General features: G+C 40.6%; 1 protein-coding gene across 2 annotated transcripts in view; it reads left to right on the top strand.

Annotated features, from left to right (window-relative positions):
- atp8a1 (ATPase phospholipid transporting 8A1) overlaps positions 1-16289 on the top strand; it is a 97887-nt gene that overhangs the window by 21713 nt on the left and 59885 nt on the right. For both annotated transcript variants that reach the window (XM_068592539.1, XM_068592547.1), the window contains exons 4-13: positions 1415-1513; positions 6385-6430; positions 6652-6692; positions 9145-9218; positions 10636-10705; positions 10844-10971; positions 11727-11838; positions 12119-12284; positions 15326-15453; positions 16200-16277. In XM_068592539.1, coding sequence (XP_068448640.1) covers positions 1415-1513; positions 6385-6430; positions 6652-6692; positions 9145-9218; positions 10636-10705; positions 10844-10971; positions 11727-11838; positions 12119-12284; positions 15326-15453; positions 16200-16277 — 942 coding nt within the window. The remainder of the gene's footprint in view (positions 1-1414; positions 1514-6384; positions 6431-6651; positions 6693-9144; positions 9219-10635; positions 10706-10843; positions 10972-11726; positions 11839-12118; positions 12285-15325; positions 15454-16199; positions 16278-16289) is intronic.

Below are 16289 nucleotides of genomic sequence, written 5' to 3'. Positions count from 1 at the left end.
GTGAAATAGATTCACAGACCAAAATAACTTTTAAACCGCCATAAAATGTTGAATCATGGTTCTCTCACACACACACACACACACACACACACACACACACGCACACGCACACAGTACTATATATGTAGTATATCTTGATAATGAATAATACATGTAATATGCGTTACTCCTTTAAAGGGGAACTAGATATGCTTGCAGGCTTAACACGGCATAATGTATATTTCATGCCTTGAAAATGCATGAGCCGCCACGTACTATATTTTGTTCCTTCACTGTACCCTTATTTCTACACAACAGTGAAGAAACTGCACTGTGCTTTACTTTGTGTGTCATAGGATGTGGGCAACACGCTCAAATAGTCCAACTGATGTGGAGCCACAATTCAGAGAGTAGAGAGTAGGGGTTTGATTCCTGCTCAACAATAGCTACAGATCTTAGCACGACTGGAACAAAAACTTTCTCGCCTTGAGGAAGCTTGCAGGGGTTTACATGCATACTGTAGGTCAACATGAATCCATTTTAAGAACACTTAAAGCCTCAACCAACAAAATTACTATGTGATTTAAAAGGGGACAAAATTCATGTCTCAGTTGTTCAAAGCGTCATAGACAATTTGAAATAAAGAGAGAAGGAAGACTGCATGGAGGTAAGATTCTGTCTTTACCTACATCCGTGCTGATGGACTACCCTACATTAATGAGACCTGCGGACAGGAACGGGCTCTACCCAGTGACCTTGAAGAAAGTGCTTTGAATAACAGCTAGTGTGAATCTTCATTACCTGCCCTGTCGATGTTGTGACCTTGAATAAAACATCTCTGCACATGAGGGAGACGTGAGATCTATTTCGCTCAAATTTCCGCCGAGCTGTATAACACTGACGATCTCCTGTGGCCCTCGCTTGGCTTTAATTACGCTGGTGTTTGACTGTTAATTTTGAAAGACTTAAAATGGCCAAATCATTAAACCGTCAGTGGTAAGAAGGAACATTATAATTGTACTAAGACAGTTGGTTGGGCTGGATTGAATATATATATATATATATATATATATATATATATATATATATATATATATATATATACTTTTCTTTAATTAAGCTGTCAAATTGTGGTTATGCAATGTGTGGTGATTTATAGGCCTATTGGTGACCCCAGCGACTGTGTTTCTGTCTAAGATAAATATGAACCATGTTACAATTGCAAATGAGCTGTAAGCCCACTTATTAAATTTGGGTAGAATAGTGTGCTGAGAAGGGAAAGCTTTGTCTGTTGGCTGCTGTCATCCTATTAGAGGGCGCTCGCAAATGTGTTTGGCATGTTGGTGGGTTCGGGGTGGGAGCTGATGAAGTTGAACTTGTAGTCTGCCTTTGCAATATTCTTATTTAAAAAAAAAAAAATCTATGTCTCTTTCAGCAAATCCCAGATGTGTCTCCCACGGGTCGCTGGACCACACTAGTGCCGCTGCTTTTCATCCTGGTGGTGGCTGCTGTCAAGGAATTCATTGAGGATCTGGTAAGTCAAACCTCAGATATTATTCTATACTAGCTTTGGTGTTTGCTTCACTCCGTTGAAAGATCTCTCTTTTTGTGAAAAAGTTGGACTTTAAAGTGTTCTTTACATACAACGTTCAGTATGAAATATAATCTTACAAACTAGTTTGTCATAAGATGTTTTAAACGTGATTTACCTGAGAGACATTATCTGATCTAGAAAAACATCATTACTGCAGGAATAAAAAACACATGAATAAATACGTCAACGTGTACAAATAAAGTAACCAAACATTGATTCTCTCAGACAGCAGCTATAAAAAGGCAGTCACAAACAGTTTGAAGGTTCACTTTTGCATTCGGTTTGAAGCATCTTTAGCTGCATCACAGATATCACATGAATTCAGACAGTATTGAGACAATTTATATCCATATGTATTAGTGTGCGGTAAAAGGGTTTGTACCATTTTTGCAAAATTCTTATTTTGTCTGTTTAACATAAATAACTTGTATCCATATATTCCTTTAATATACTCAATAGCAAACCAAACTGCAGACACCAATACCTTTCAAAAGACGATGCTTGTTTACTTAATGTATATTCTCATATACATGAAGTACAATCTAGTTCTCTGAAAATGTTTCTCTACCTAATGGTAAAGCAGAGCAATAGTTCTCTTAATCTTTAAGAACTTCTCCTGTGTGGGCTTTTGATTTGTCTCCTACTGTACAGTATGTCCCCTGAGTGCCGTGAACTGATGGTCGTGTATATGACCACAGAATACTCCCCAACATATCGACTCACCATCAGACATACGGACACACTCATTTCAGAAGTCACAGCTGCACCCTACTGCACCCGCAGTACTCATTCAGTCAATTAACCTAGATACTGGATGCTCACGCACAAAGACAGTTAGTACTAACTAAACAAAACAACCGTCTGCCCTCGAGCCAGCCTGAGCTGTTGAACAGATGCTTAGGAAAAGGTCACGCAATCTATTTAATAAGAAAGGTTGATTCTGGTATTTTGTTTTGATTTTATCTTTTAGTTGTTTGCTGGGAAGTTAAAGGCTTCAAAAAATGTGTGTGTTGGTTTTGGCAAGTAATTCACTCAAGCCCCTTCTGAACTAAGTGAGGGAATGTTGCATTGTACTCTATTGCAGTGACCCTGCAATGCGATCCTCTATGCAGGTCCCAGTGGACAGTTACTCTATACTATTAGCCTCTATCTCGGGCTGAGGGGACTAGCGCAGCGCTCTCTCTCTCTCTCTCTCTCTCTCTCTCTCTCTCTCTCTCTCTCTCTCTCTATTTCTCTCTCTCTCTCTCTCTCTCTCTCTCTCTCTCTCTCTCTCTTTCTGTCTGTTGTGAAAAACATGGGAGCGGAGTGGTGATGACTCTGTCTTTATTGGTGAAGGTCACCTGCACACACGCGTCTGTTCTCTGCACTGCGCTGTCTCTCACAGGTTGACCTGGCAGGGCAACACTGACCCCTAACTTCATGAATCATGCACTATGGACACACACACTGTACAGCAAATATCTTACCTTGTTGTTGTCTTTGCTGCAGCAGACTCAGGCTGTTGGTTCTGAGTAGTTAAACTATCCTTCAGCTTAAAATCTTGTTGTGTGTTGCTCTTTTACACAGTAAAAGGTGTATCACTCTGTTAAGTTAAAGTAGTATAAGATTGGAAGCATTTATGTTGCTTCACAAGCGCTCTCACATGGTGATGCCTGAGCCTAGCAGGTGGGCATTTGGCACCTTTGAACCCCCTTCACTACTGCATCACATTGGCTGAAGCCAGAGCCGGTTAATGAAGGTAACATTGCAGATGCTCTGTCCTTTCATCTTTTGCTGCATTCAGATTTCCCCCCTCTATAGCTGATGTCTACAGAGGCCTGATACTGCATATTTACGCATAACCTCTGCATGCTTACACGTCTTCCACTGCACTGTGATTACACACATCATCTGAACACAGCACATCTCCTTTTCTCGTGGGACAGAAGGAGCGAGAGAGTGGAATAGGAAGAGACAGAATATGAGACGTGGGGACATGCAGGAAAATTTGTGGCGCTACGTATATACAAATACAGGTTCACTCTGACTACACTTTAATGAATTGAGGTGGGTCTGTACCGAAGGTGTATATAGAAAGTGGACGTAGTCATTGCGGCGTCACTTGGTTTGTGGATTACCTTTTTGAAGCCTCAAGTACGGCGATTGTACCGTCGCCATCTTGGGATACGGCTGACACCATGTTGTTGTTTTTTTGCAACCGCTGAACGAAAGTATTTGGAATTTGAAGGAGTGCGGCAGCAACCTGTCAATCACAGTAAGCCCGTCCTAAAGCATACTTTGCTTTCTGGCCTATTTGTCTCTAAATGAGACCTTCTTTTGTTAAATCAAGGTTCTTGGATCGGTGCCAGTTTGGTGGGGTTTGGTCCGGCAGGTCGGTGATCCTCTAAATCCAATACCCACACTTCTTTTTCAGATGTTGATGAATGTGTTTTTTCATATACCTTTTTAAGAATAAACACAAAAACAACAACAAATAAAGATAATAATGTAGCGTAAATCACGGGAGCTACCGTTGCCACAGAAACAGCAAATTAACATCAATCCTGTATTAAAGAAGACTTGCAACTAGCGATTGAGATCTTACACTCATGTTTACAATGTTTCAAGTGCGAAGTAGGGTCATTTTCTCATAAACTTCTATACAATCAGACTTCTTTTTGCAGCCGGAGGAGTCGCGCCCTGCTGGTCAGTAGAGATAACGCATGTTTTAAGACACTCCCGCCTCGGCCTCACAGCAGGACCAGAAGTGGTGTCCTGGTCTGCACAGCAGGAGCAGATAGTGTGGACGAATGACAATACCTGATGTCTTTTGCACAGGTGATGTTGAATGATCTTTGTGAAGATCTCCATGAGAAAACTTTTTTTTTCTTTGCATAAAACTAGCTGATAAAAGACTGAAGTCCACAGACACAGCCGACCGATTCATTAGTCACCACAGCATGTTGCTGGGATATTAAAACAAATTTGATTCGGTCGGGTAGTGGATGAGTTGAAGTACGAGAAGCACACTAGAATATAAAATCAGAGAGAGAGGGACTTGAAAGAAGGGATGGAACAAAAGAGAGCATATTTCATTCATTTGAAGCTTTTCAAATGATTGTTGTTCAGAGGAACTATGTATAATACAGGCTTGGATATGACTGGGTAATAGCAGCTGTAGCATTAGACAGATGCTTTTGTTGCTATAAGGTCGGTAGCTTTAGTCCACAGATCATTAGAGAACTCTGGCTGAGGAGACTGAATACCTCTCCTCCAGAAAGTGTATTGATGCAACCAACCTTCAGCTGCTCTCTTTTCTCTGTCAGCATTAAGAAGTATTTTTTCCCCTCTTGATATATACAGTACAGTGAGCCAAATTACCCAAATTGGCTTTAAATTGAATTAGAATTAGGCTCAATTAGAATGGATCTTCAAAGTAAACAGATTATTAGCGGGGACATGAGTGGATTTGTCCTCTCCTCACTAATCAAGTACAGCACATGTTGCTTTTCGGAGCCACGTTGTAAAACACAGTGATTATTTCTATGAGACAGACTCAGCAACACATTATTACTCAGCATGATGCTAGTTGACAAGCTGTCCCTTGGAATCATCTGTTGAAGTCACAGTTGATTGCATGACTGTTCAGCAGACAAGATGGACATGAGAGGAAGTAATCCTGCTGATTGGTATTTTGATACGGTCGTAAACGGCACATATAGGATAGTTTGTTAAGTTTGTTTGGAGATGCTACTTCAATGTCAATTACACTACTGCTCGATGGTGAATTTAAGATGCAATATACAGGAATCAGAGCATTCGTTGCACTTGTTTTAAGTCGTTACATTATTTCCTTTACTGTAGTTTCTTGAACTGTAGCTCAGTGCAGCTGATAGCGGGATTAAAACTGTGATGTAAAGTTTGTCACACGGGGCAGCTCTAATGAAAGCTTCACTGTTTTAATCCTGTTTTTCCCTCCTATTGGACAGTTATGTAACACTAAATGAGTAGATGGAAAAATAATCTCACAACATCCTTTTAATAGCTGTTCCAACCTTTTTGATCTTATCATATAATCATTATCAAGATGGTGTGTAACTCCTTGTCGTGGACCTGTAGATCTTCAGGTTTCCTTGTTTTTAGAGCACTTAAAGGTGTTCTGGTCGAGGCAAGAAGCAGAATCTGCACACGACTCCTTGTCTTTCCTGTTACTGTGCAAAGTTTCAACTCATCAGATCTTCTTCTCACACAAACGACACATTTCCTCATACCCACTCCTCAAAATGAAAGGCCCGACAGTATCATATTGACACAGTAAGAAAAGAACATTGTGCATATTTTTCTTTTTTTACAGTAATGTCTCTGCTCGGTCCAGAGCCAGCTGGATGTGCATACTCCTTTTTTCTCTCTCCAAGCTGTTACAAAGGGTTAATTTAATCATCAACTTCACCAAAACTATTGGATTTGTATTAGGGCCACCAGTGCAGAAACTGTATGCTGTCGTGGTACTGAAGGGGGCGTTGAACGAAGGCATTACTCAAATGCAGTACAGCGTAATATGAGTCTGGGTAGTCGTAGTGAGAATATTCACATGAACTCCACAGTCGGTGCAAAGGTGTAATCTTTCTTCAGCTTGTGAACGCCGACTTTGATAAATCCATCTCCCTCTCTCTCACCGACGCTGGTCAGTGGTGCTATACTGCGTCGGCCTTTCCAGGCCATTTTCCTCCGATTCAAGTCTTGGATAGTTTTTCTTCCCTCATTTGTTTGTCGTTACTTTTGAGTTAATGTATATTCAGAGGATAATATGTTTGTTCTTTTTGTCCTTACAGAAACGCCACAATGCTGACAGCGTTGTCAACAGAAAAGAATGTCAAGGTACAGTCAATCATTCCTCCAGGTTTTTGAACAGGAAAGCCATTGTGTTAATGATTTTACTAGAAAATGCTAAAGTATTGTCTATAGAGGTGTTTACTTTGCCAACAAGTAAGTAAGTCTTAAAACCCTGATGCCTGCATTATAATATGGCTCCTACTTTTTTTTACTTCCTCTTTGTCTCTTGCTGTAACTTCCTCCATGGCTCTCATTTCTCAACACAGTACTGAGGAACGGTGCCTGGGAGATTGTGCACTGGGAGAAGGTATGTCACTCACGGTCATGTCCACCAGCTCACATTTTATTCAACTAGAGCAGATTTCGCCTTCTTTGTCAATTTTGAGAAATCTCTCACATTCTGTAGACACACACACACACACACGCACACACACGCACGCCCCCTCACCCCTCTAGTATCTGGTCGCTAATTAATCCAGCGTTTCCATGTGGACGGTCATTAGAAGGCAATGCTGGAGGACAAAGAGAAGCTTCCTCTCTTCCCTCATAATGAAACTGTTTCATTACTGTGGCTGGAACATTTTCTCTAAAAGCAGATAAAACACCAGGGAGCGCAGAAATGAGTGAGTGTAGACTGTTTTTTAAGTAGTAATATTTCTTTATCCATTAGATGGTACATTCAGCGTGCAGTCAAAGATTCCTATTTGTTTCTGCACTTGGCATATGAGACAGACAAGAAATATTGAGTGATTTATGAATCAAAGTATTTGTCTCTCTGTTCTTGATAACTACATTAACAGCAGGAGATTGTCTGTGTAAACATAATCCCCATCTCCAATCCTGATCTGATAATTTCATTATTATTATGGGAATGGAAATGTAAGTTATTAAGATGAGACAAAAAGCCCAAAAAACAGATAGGAATGTTTTTACGTAGGTAAATTAATTACGTTGTATAAGACGTTGTGTCATGACACAATGAGATGCGGAAATAAAACAAGATGTGTGTGGCAGTATATGTGGAAGGGAGTGGGGTTTCGGAAGTACGTAAGATAAGATTAAATGAAAATTAACTGACTATTAAGTAGACATTTTCTGCATCAAAGTGATGTGATGGCCCAGAGTTTCTGTGACTAAAACATTGTCTAGCTAAGTATTTGATTCACACATTGACTTTGTTCATGCAGAGAGAAAATCGCTGTGTCCCTCCCATTTATACACACATAAACCTCTCTAAAAAGGCTGGCTTTAAATAATTGATGTGTTTTACATCTTCATCATGCATATTGTAAAAGCGGCTTCACTCACTTTGGTCTCCAAACTCTTTCAACTCGTAACTCTTTCAGAGCAGCTCGAATGAGGCCAAAATGATCACTTGTTTTTGTTTATTTTATTGCTAAATATACCTAGATCACTATTATTAATAATAATAGATTAGAATAGATAATAATAGATTTTGTTGATACGATAAAAGGTACCATATTTAAGTATTTCATATTGTTTTGGTTGCTGTGTTGATTGAGAATTTATTCGCAATTCTGGATATTTGATAATTTAATTATGTTGATGGCCGACAAAATACATGAGATTAAGTCAATTATTAATACAACAAACATTTTGTGCAGCCATGAGGAACTCTTTGTTTGAAATTTATGGTTCATTTCAATGTATTATAATTGAAAATGTTGATAACTACAGTTAATTTGTTTCTTCTGAAGCTTCTGAATGATTGCATATACACTTGTAATGCAAACTGTGGTAATAATAGAAAGAAGACTCCAGCTGTTTCTGTCCGATGTTTACTGCTTTAATGTCCTTTTCCCTTTTTTTTCTCACATACATTTTTGCTCCAGATGTAGAGCTCATGTTTTGTGCTGTCTTTTAGGCCGTCAGCAGTAACCAGTTTATGTTCACAGGTTGCAGTGGGTGATATTATTAAAGTAAATGGCAGTGATTTTGTTCCTGCGGATGCTGTCATTTTGTCGTCCAGGTATAAGAGTCCACCCTGCTGCCAGACTCTGTGGAATTGTCTCCCTTCTTTCTTCTTTTTGCTCTCCCTCGACTCTCCCTAAAGAAGTGATGGTTAGATAATAAATAGAGCCAATGTGAAGCTGGCCATTTTATTGGGATGTAAATGTTGTTCAGTAATGCGTAACTTAAAGAGCCAAGTAAAGACATGTGAGGCCTTTCTGTATCTCGCTGTGACAACCATCATTTCTCTATGTGGGACAGTGGTGACGTGATACTGGATTAGGATTGATCAGTCATGTCAACATACCTCCCTCCTTCACCTTTTCAAAAACACATTTGGTCCTGCGTTAGAGCTCACATTGATTCTGAAACCCCCCTTTTTTGGATTTTTTTTATTACAAATTCATCACAAATTTATTTAGATTTTTCTAAAAACAAAATGTCTTCTACAGGCAAGACTTCAATCACAACATACCACATGTTTGTTCTGCATAAATTTAAAACGGAACCCCTCTGAGTCATTTTATCATCAACTTTACCATGTCATGTTTTTCTAAATGGTTTTGTGAAAAGGGGAACAGATGACCAACCTTACCCTCTGACCACACAGCTGATCGTTGTGCTCTTCTCATTTCTCTCTCCCCTCATATGTGTTTGCTGTTTGTCTGTCCGTCTGTGTTTTTTATCCTCTCCATCCCTCCCTCATCTCTCTCCTATGCTGCCTGCTGTGCAAACAACTGCCACACCTGCTCTTTCGCCCCCTGCTGGTGTGTGGTTGGGAACATCAGCTTTCTGTTGGGGAAGTAGTCAGAGCTGCAAATGGGGATCACCTCCCGGCTGACCTCGTCATACTGTCGTCCAGGTCAGGAAACGAGCAACACCAGCAAACAAACAGTGATGGGAGAGACGGGGGCTGTGTGTACCAACTGGGTCGAGACACTTTAGCTCTTCTCTCACTCCTGACACAAATGATGAATAGTTTATTTTACCCTCTTGAGGAAGGAAGGGGCCTGGGAGTATTCTGGCAACAACCAGATATTGTCACAGTGCCACAGTCAATGAACTTTCTACTTCTTTTCTACATTATAGTCCTTTTTAATATGTGGTATTTTGTCTTCCACCATAACTTCATAGCTTTCAATGTTTGGCTGAAACATCTAACGCTGCTCAGAGTGAATGGAGACATCATGAATTACATTTAGCACAGCGGCACATGCTCCTTCTTTCGGATATGTTATGGGTTGTGACTTGAGTGCCAACATGTTTTTGCCCTCTGCATGGCTTGTTTGGCACCCTGAATGCAACAGTGTAATTAAATGTGTCTGTTTGCATGCAGTGACATTCCAATATGTAAAATTATGGTTTTGCTAACATGCTAGTACCATTGGGTCGAGCTCAAGTGTAGTTCAGGAATTCACAATTGGTGTTAAAGCAGTATTTTGCTATTTTAGGAATAACGCCATGTTTGAGTATTCACTTCCTGGCCATCTCTATCCATGAAACAAATCTCTCATGTGATGGCTAATGGCAGCTAATTCTAAACCTCTCATGGATTGTGGCTGGGCTTCAGTGCCCAGATAACTTTTTGATTTTCCCTGCCACCCCGTGTGTTTTTGGACTAGCCTTCAATGTGAATACATCACCCCATGAAAAGAGTAGCTAACCAGCGACCCAGCTCACCTCAAGCACCGGCATGCTCTCACTCTCTGTCCCCATGCCCAGAGTCTGTCAGAGACCCATTTGTCTGCTCTGTTTGTTGTGCTCGGCATGCCCACTCGCTCCGATGTCCCTTCTCCGTGTGGGTTTTCTCCCTCTCCGCTCTCTGTCCCTTTGCAATGCATTTTAAACATTTAAACTCCCGTGTAGCAGCAAATAAGGATGCTTTGTCTGTCTTGAGGACATTTACTGTTTGTTTCGTGGGTAACTTCCACTCAGTAAAACTTTGCAGTCTTACTTAGTTTCTGGTTGGCCTTTAGGCCGACATGCAGCATCGTTGTTTGCAGAGATCTAATTGTACATTATTGTTCCGCTGAAGTCCTTTTTTTAATAATAATATTTAGTTTATGTATAATCTAGACTGAAATTTACATTGAGAGTGATAAATTATTATTGGGACATGATCATTACCCCGCTGCTTATTAATATACAATATTCTATATAATTCTAGTCATATAATGAACAGTTATTGGTTCGATATACCGGCGTAATATATGAATGAAATAGCAGTTGTCATCTTATTTTACTTCTCCAAGTCTTTATATCCTCTCCCTCCACTACAGTGAACCACAGGGTATGTGCTACATCGAAACATCTAACTTGGATGGCGAAACAAACCTGAAAATCCGACAGGTGATTGTCTTTTATTATTCTTTCTTCATGCAAGTCACTGTATGTACAATGTGAGCTGAGAGAAATCGTCAACACAAATTGATAAAAACGACAACAATGCCACACGATGCCATAATGATGCTCTGATGACATCAACAGGGTCTCCAAATGACCGCAGACATAAAGGACATCGACAGCCTGATGCGTCTCTCTGGGAAGATGGAGTGCGAGAGCCCAAACCGCCATTTGTATGAGTTTGTTGGGAACCTGCGCCTGGATGGCCACAGGTGGGCTCCGTTGCGGCGCTCCATGCCGGGCTCTCTGCCGCTTAGCAACTGGATAGCCCATTAGCAGGACCAGATCCAGTATCGGTGCATTAGGAGGTTTTACGGATTATTTAATCTTTTTCTGAAGTCAACGGAAGCACCGGCCTCAGTTAAATGTAATTAGATATTTGTTTGGATGCCCTGCAGTTGTAGAGAAAACACACGTGATATGCTGTGTAGCTGCTTTTATGATGTCATGCCTTGATTTTAGGAGTTTGGGATAATAAAGCTGTCCTGAATGAGCATGGTTACTAATAGTTTACTGTAAGTGGGTGTATGGTTTGATGGGCTTTATTTCCATTATGATGGAAATGTTTTCACAAGTAAAGACTTTAATCCATTATTCAGTTTTATCAGCACACAACTTAAGAAATCGGATGCATGGCAGTTTAAACGCAAGTACATGTATTATCTATAGGTGAGTTTATTCACTTGTTGATGTAATGTACTTATTTAAAAAAGGGGCCGATTTAGTACTGGCTGTGTTTTATGAATATGTATTTAAATCAGAGGTTTTGTAGTGAAGTGTTTTTAACACATTTGTTTAGATCCAAAATAAAATAAGAGATTGTCTGATGAGTCAGTCATTAATGTCAGAGAAAGGCTTTGTTAACAAAAACCGAGTTGACCAACTTGTGAGACACCATGTTGGCCTGTTATTCTGTGAGGAAAATGTATGGCGAATGTACTCATGGCAGTGACGCTTCTTACTACAGTACAATGCCACTGAGTCCAGACCAGATCTTACTGAGAGGAGCCCAGCTGAGGAACACTCAGTGGATTCATGGCGTGGTGGTGTACACTGGACATGACACAAAGCTCATGCAGGTAAAGCATAACTCCACAACATTTGGAGGGTTTGATATGCTTAATTCCTAATTTTCTTTATAAATTTACTGCGCTGTTTTTCTTTTTTATTCAACCAATACTGTTCACCTACAAATAACATCCAGTATTTAAAACGTGTCGGACTCCATGTATGTCACAGTTTCACACATGTAAGCTTTTAAGCAGCTTGTTACAAATGCTTATTTTCCCATATCATGTTTTATCTTGCTGTTGTCATAAATAGAGAGCATAACTTTTTAACTTGTCCTCTGTTACCCAGAATTCAACTCGGCCTCCTCTGAAGCTGTCCAACGTGGAGCGCATCACCAACTTTCAGATCCTTGTTCTGTTTGGCTGCCTGCTGGCCATTTCTCTGGTTTGCTCCATTGGCCAAACCATCTGGAAGTACCAGTACGGCAATGATGCCTGGTACATGGATCTCAACTGTAAGAGTCTCAACAGCCCATGCTGCACCTCTTATTCCACATATTTTGTCTCACTTGTCCATATCAGCTTATTTCTTTGTCATTTTAAGTTCCTAAATGCTGGTATGTGTTGTGTCGTTTTTATGTTGCCTCAGTTAAACTATGTTTCGCATTACAAGTGAAATATGTGGCAATGTGGGAATAAGTGAATTCCCTGTTAACTGAGAAAAGACAGCTGTGACATGCATAGATGTGTTGTGAATGAGTTTGAGTGAAAAAAAGAAATGGTTGAATATCACTGCGCTGCTGTACTTTTTTGTTCCTTTCTAATGTTCTGTTTGATTTTGTTGTTTTCTTTGTTGTCGTTTTTTTAACAGCTCCAGGTAACAACCATTTAAAAGCCTTGGCCATCCGCGAATGACCTTCCCTTACTAACCCTTTACTGAAGCTCTGCCTTTGCTAAGCAAATGAAGCCCCCTACCCTCGCCCCCTATATGGTTGCCCCACTTTGTATGGGCCCATGCCATGGACAAGCACATACCAGGGATCCAACAATAGGTTTTTCCCCTCCAGCTCTCTTATACTTTCGTCTAGTTATTTTCAGTGCCTGATGCACACAGTGTCTCACTTTTCCTCCATTTTTTTCTGTGCCACGTTAAACACTTTGCAGTTCCCAAGCTTCAGACCCTCATCTTATTTTTGTCTTCTCAATTCTTTACAATAAATGAATTTGCTTTGACTGCAAGGGGATGAGGTTGTACTCGGGAAGCTTTTCATAGGAGGAAGCTTAAGCGCGTTTATTGCTCGAACACAGCGTGTGGTGCAACCCAAGGGGCAAGAGCTGACATTTTCTAAATGCCTCTGCCGCCTTCTTTTCTTGTGTGTTTTTTTCTCCAAAGGACAGACAGAGAGGGAAGAAAGCGAGGGCAGGAGGTGAAAACCCATTTAGATGTTTACATGTGTTCTCAAGCCTGTCGAGAAAATTTTAGATACTATTACAGACATTAACACAACACCAAGAAAAATAGGGTTAGCTCTTTTTTTTCCGTGGCTGTTGGTCTGTTGTGATGAAGCTCTGAACCTGGTATGCAAAGTGATTATCGTGACACTCTGGCCATTACTCTGTACCCCGATAGGCCTTTGTAGGAGAGGTTGTGCCCTGGTCAATCTAAGCTTGCACTACGACTTACACTGTCCCTCTTTAGGAAACGTTGCATTGGCTTCCATTGGTTTTGAAAGGGTTTCAACTTTGCCATCAGTGGCATTAAAACCCACATCTAAAATACTCTACATCACACTGACAAGGGGAGTGTAAGTCATAAGGCAGACGTCCATCTTGAGACTGATTGTACTTCCATAAGGAGTTGTTGAGACTCTGTCCAGTGCATATTATCCAACCAGTGACAAAAGAGAGAGGTGGGGAGATTGTCAAATCTTGAACATTCTGTTTACGTGACTATATTTTCCTAAATTATTGTAACTGCACTCACTTACCAACATTTGGAAGCTAAATGCAGACAGGAACAGAAGAGTCAATGTTAGCCCGCTGCACTTCACACAGGCTGTATGTCACAGAGGCCTGCGATTATGCATGCCTGGTGAGTAACTCATTTGACTTTGACCCGCTGCAGAGTGCTGACACAGGTCATCCCTAGCATTAAGCCTATACATTCTGACAACTTAACTTAATGCAGATTGAACGCAAAAATTGCCATTTGTTATGCGTTCGCGCCACCTGCAACTGTTTACTCAGTCAGTTTCTGTAGGTAGCTGTGCATTTATCACCATATCATTGACTTTCTGCTGACTATCTCTGTTAGTAAACTGCTGATGTGTTATCTGACGACATGATAACCTGTTTTTTTGGTCCTCCTTATGCTTTTGAGCATAATGTCGAGGAGGTGTGGTCTTCTCACTGTAATGTATATGTGCCACACCAAAGAACATATTTCTTTCTCTGAATTGTTAAACCCCTACAATTGACTCTTGCAACCACTCACTTTGAATTCATCATGAAATATATATTTTTATGATGCTCGGTTAGAACATCTTATATTCATATTACGCCTACATTACAGTGACATACATTTAAGAGAAGGCATCTGGTGTACTTTTGCACTTGTGTGACTGGTGCATGTCCTGGTCTGCTATGGTTTGATTTGTATTTTTTTTAGTGACTCGACTGATCCAACACAGTGTCCCTGTCTCATCTGATAGCAGAAAACTTGCTTAACATTACATAACAAGCTGGCTACTAGAAATGAATGACCTGAGGTGACATAGTGATCATCATTAACACCCAAACTTTTTCGCTGACATTATCCACCCCCTCTTTTCCACTCCTTGTTGGTTGAGAATGTGCTATGGACTGAATCTCCCTCCTTTGTCTTGAGAGCATCCAATATGTTTGTCTTCCCCCCCACTTCTGAAAAAAGTATTCCCTCCTATATGTGTTGTTGTACCAGTAGCAGTAGCTTCCATTCTGCCATCCAGTTTTTTGTTTTGCAATCGTTCTGTCATGGGGAAGGGCTGTCCCTCTCAACCGCAATGCTAAGATCAAGGCTTGGGTTAAGGAAGGTAACATTTGCACCTCCTGCAAGCTGAGGAAAGGTAAATCACATCCCTCCTGTTTTCATGTTTGGTGTCAGTGGGGTTACATGTTGATCCTTGCCAATTGTTTGGGGCTTCGGGGGGGACCAGCACCATTTTGCATAGTGCTTTGTGGAATTCATTGCCTGGATCATGCTGGATGCCAAGGCTGCTGCTGTGACACTAATGACATTCACGATACTTCAGTCCCTGTTCGCTACTTTGAATCTCTGGGACATTAAATTGGACTGTTAATCGGTTGAATCGTAAGAGGATGAGGTTGGGTGGAAGAAATGGTTAATTCCAGCTAATGCATGACGTTAGCCCAAAACATTCTCTGGGTTGGGATAAAGTTGATCATTGGCTGGAAGTAGCTTTGGGCATTTTCATTTAACAAATGGATATTTATGAACCAGCACTGATGAGTCTGCTTTGTATCACTTCCTTCTGTCCAAAACTCGTCCCCTGATTAGATGGCGGGGCGGCTAACTTTGGCCTCAACTTCCTCACCTTCATCATCCTGTTCAACAACCTGATACCCATCAGTCTCCTGGTCACACTGGAGGTTATCAAGTTCATCCAAGCCTTTTTCATCAACTGGGTGAGCAATTTACTGAACAAACCTCATCGTGTGTGTCTTTGTAGAGGAAATTAACTTTTTGTCAATCCATGTCTGCAAGCTGAAGCTGCTATAATCTGTGGTTTCATCTTGGCTACTTGTATGAGAAGGAAGGTGCTCTTAGTAATGAACCAGAGAATTATCACCATACTCTGAGCTTCCATTCGCTCCTCAAAGTGCTTTTACGTCTTTTTTTTAATTGTTCGTTTCAAATTGAGTGTCACCGACATCATCAACATTGTTTCCAAACAAAGCAAAAAAGCTTAAAAAACCCACTGAGTCGTACCAGCTGAACATTTATCATAGTTAGCAGACATATTGACGTCTGTAAAAACCACTGCAAAGCCGAACCACTCGGAAACCTTACTGACGGGAAATATCTGAGTGAGCACCCAGAATATTTTGTTCTTATATGTTTTGCAACTAGGTCAACCCCACCAAATATCTCAACTTATGAAACACAGTTTTTTTTCTTTTGCCTGAAGTTATTCTGAGCCCCTTTATTCATTAAATTTTAAATGAAAATCCTAGCAAGGAATTTTTAGCAACATTTAGGGCAGCTCTCAGTTGGCCTCTCTTTCAGCGGCAATGTTTTCTAGAGTGTACCTTTTTTTAAAGTATTTCTTTTTTTTTTATTTCACTGCTGCTGTAAAGTTCCATTTCATTGTTCCCAAAGATGTTGCGTCTTTAGTGAATTCACACTCACAGTTTTTTGTTGTTGGTTTCAGGACACTGATATGCTCTATGAGCCCACAAACACACCTGCCATGGCTCGCACCTCCAATCTGAATGAAGAACTCGGCCAGGTAAACTCAAAT

The sequence above is a fragment of the Clinocottus analis genome, unplaced genomic scaffold (assembly GCF_023055335.1).
Source record: "Clinocottus analis isolate CAN_PGR_092001 unplaced genomic scaffold, fCliAna1.0.p SCAF_10, whole genome shotgun sequence".
Taxonomy (NCBI): Eukaryota; Metazoa; Chordata; class Actinopteri; order Perciformes; family Cottidae; genus Clinocottus; species Clinocottus analis.
Note: the sequence above shows the minus strand (reverse complement) of the source record. Positions and strands in the feature narration are given on the sequence as shown.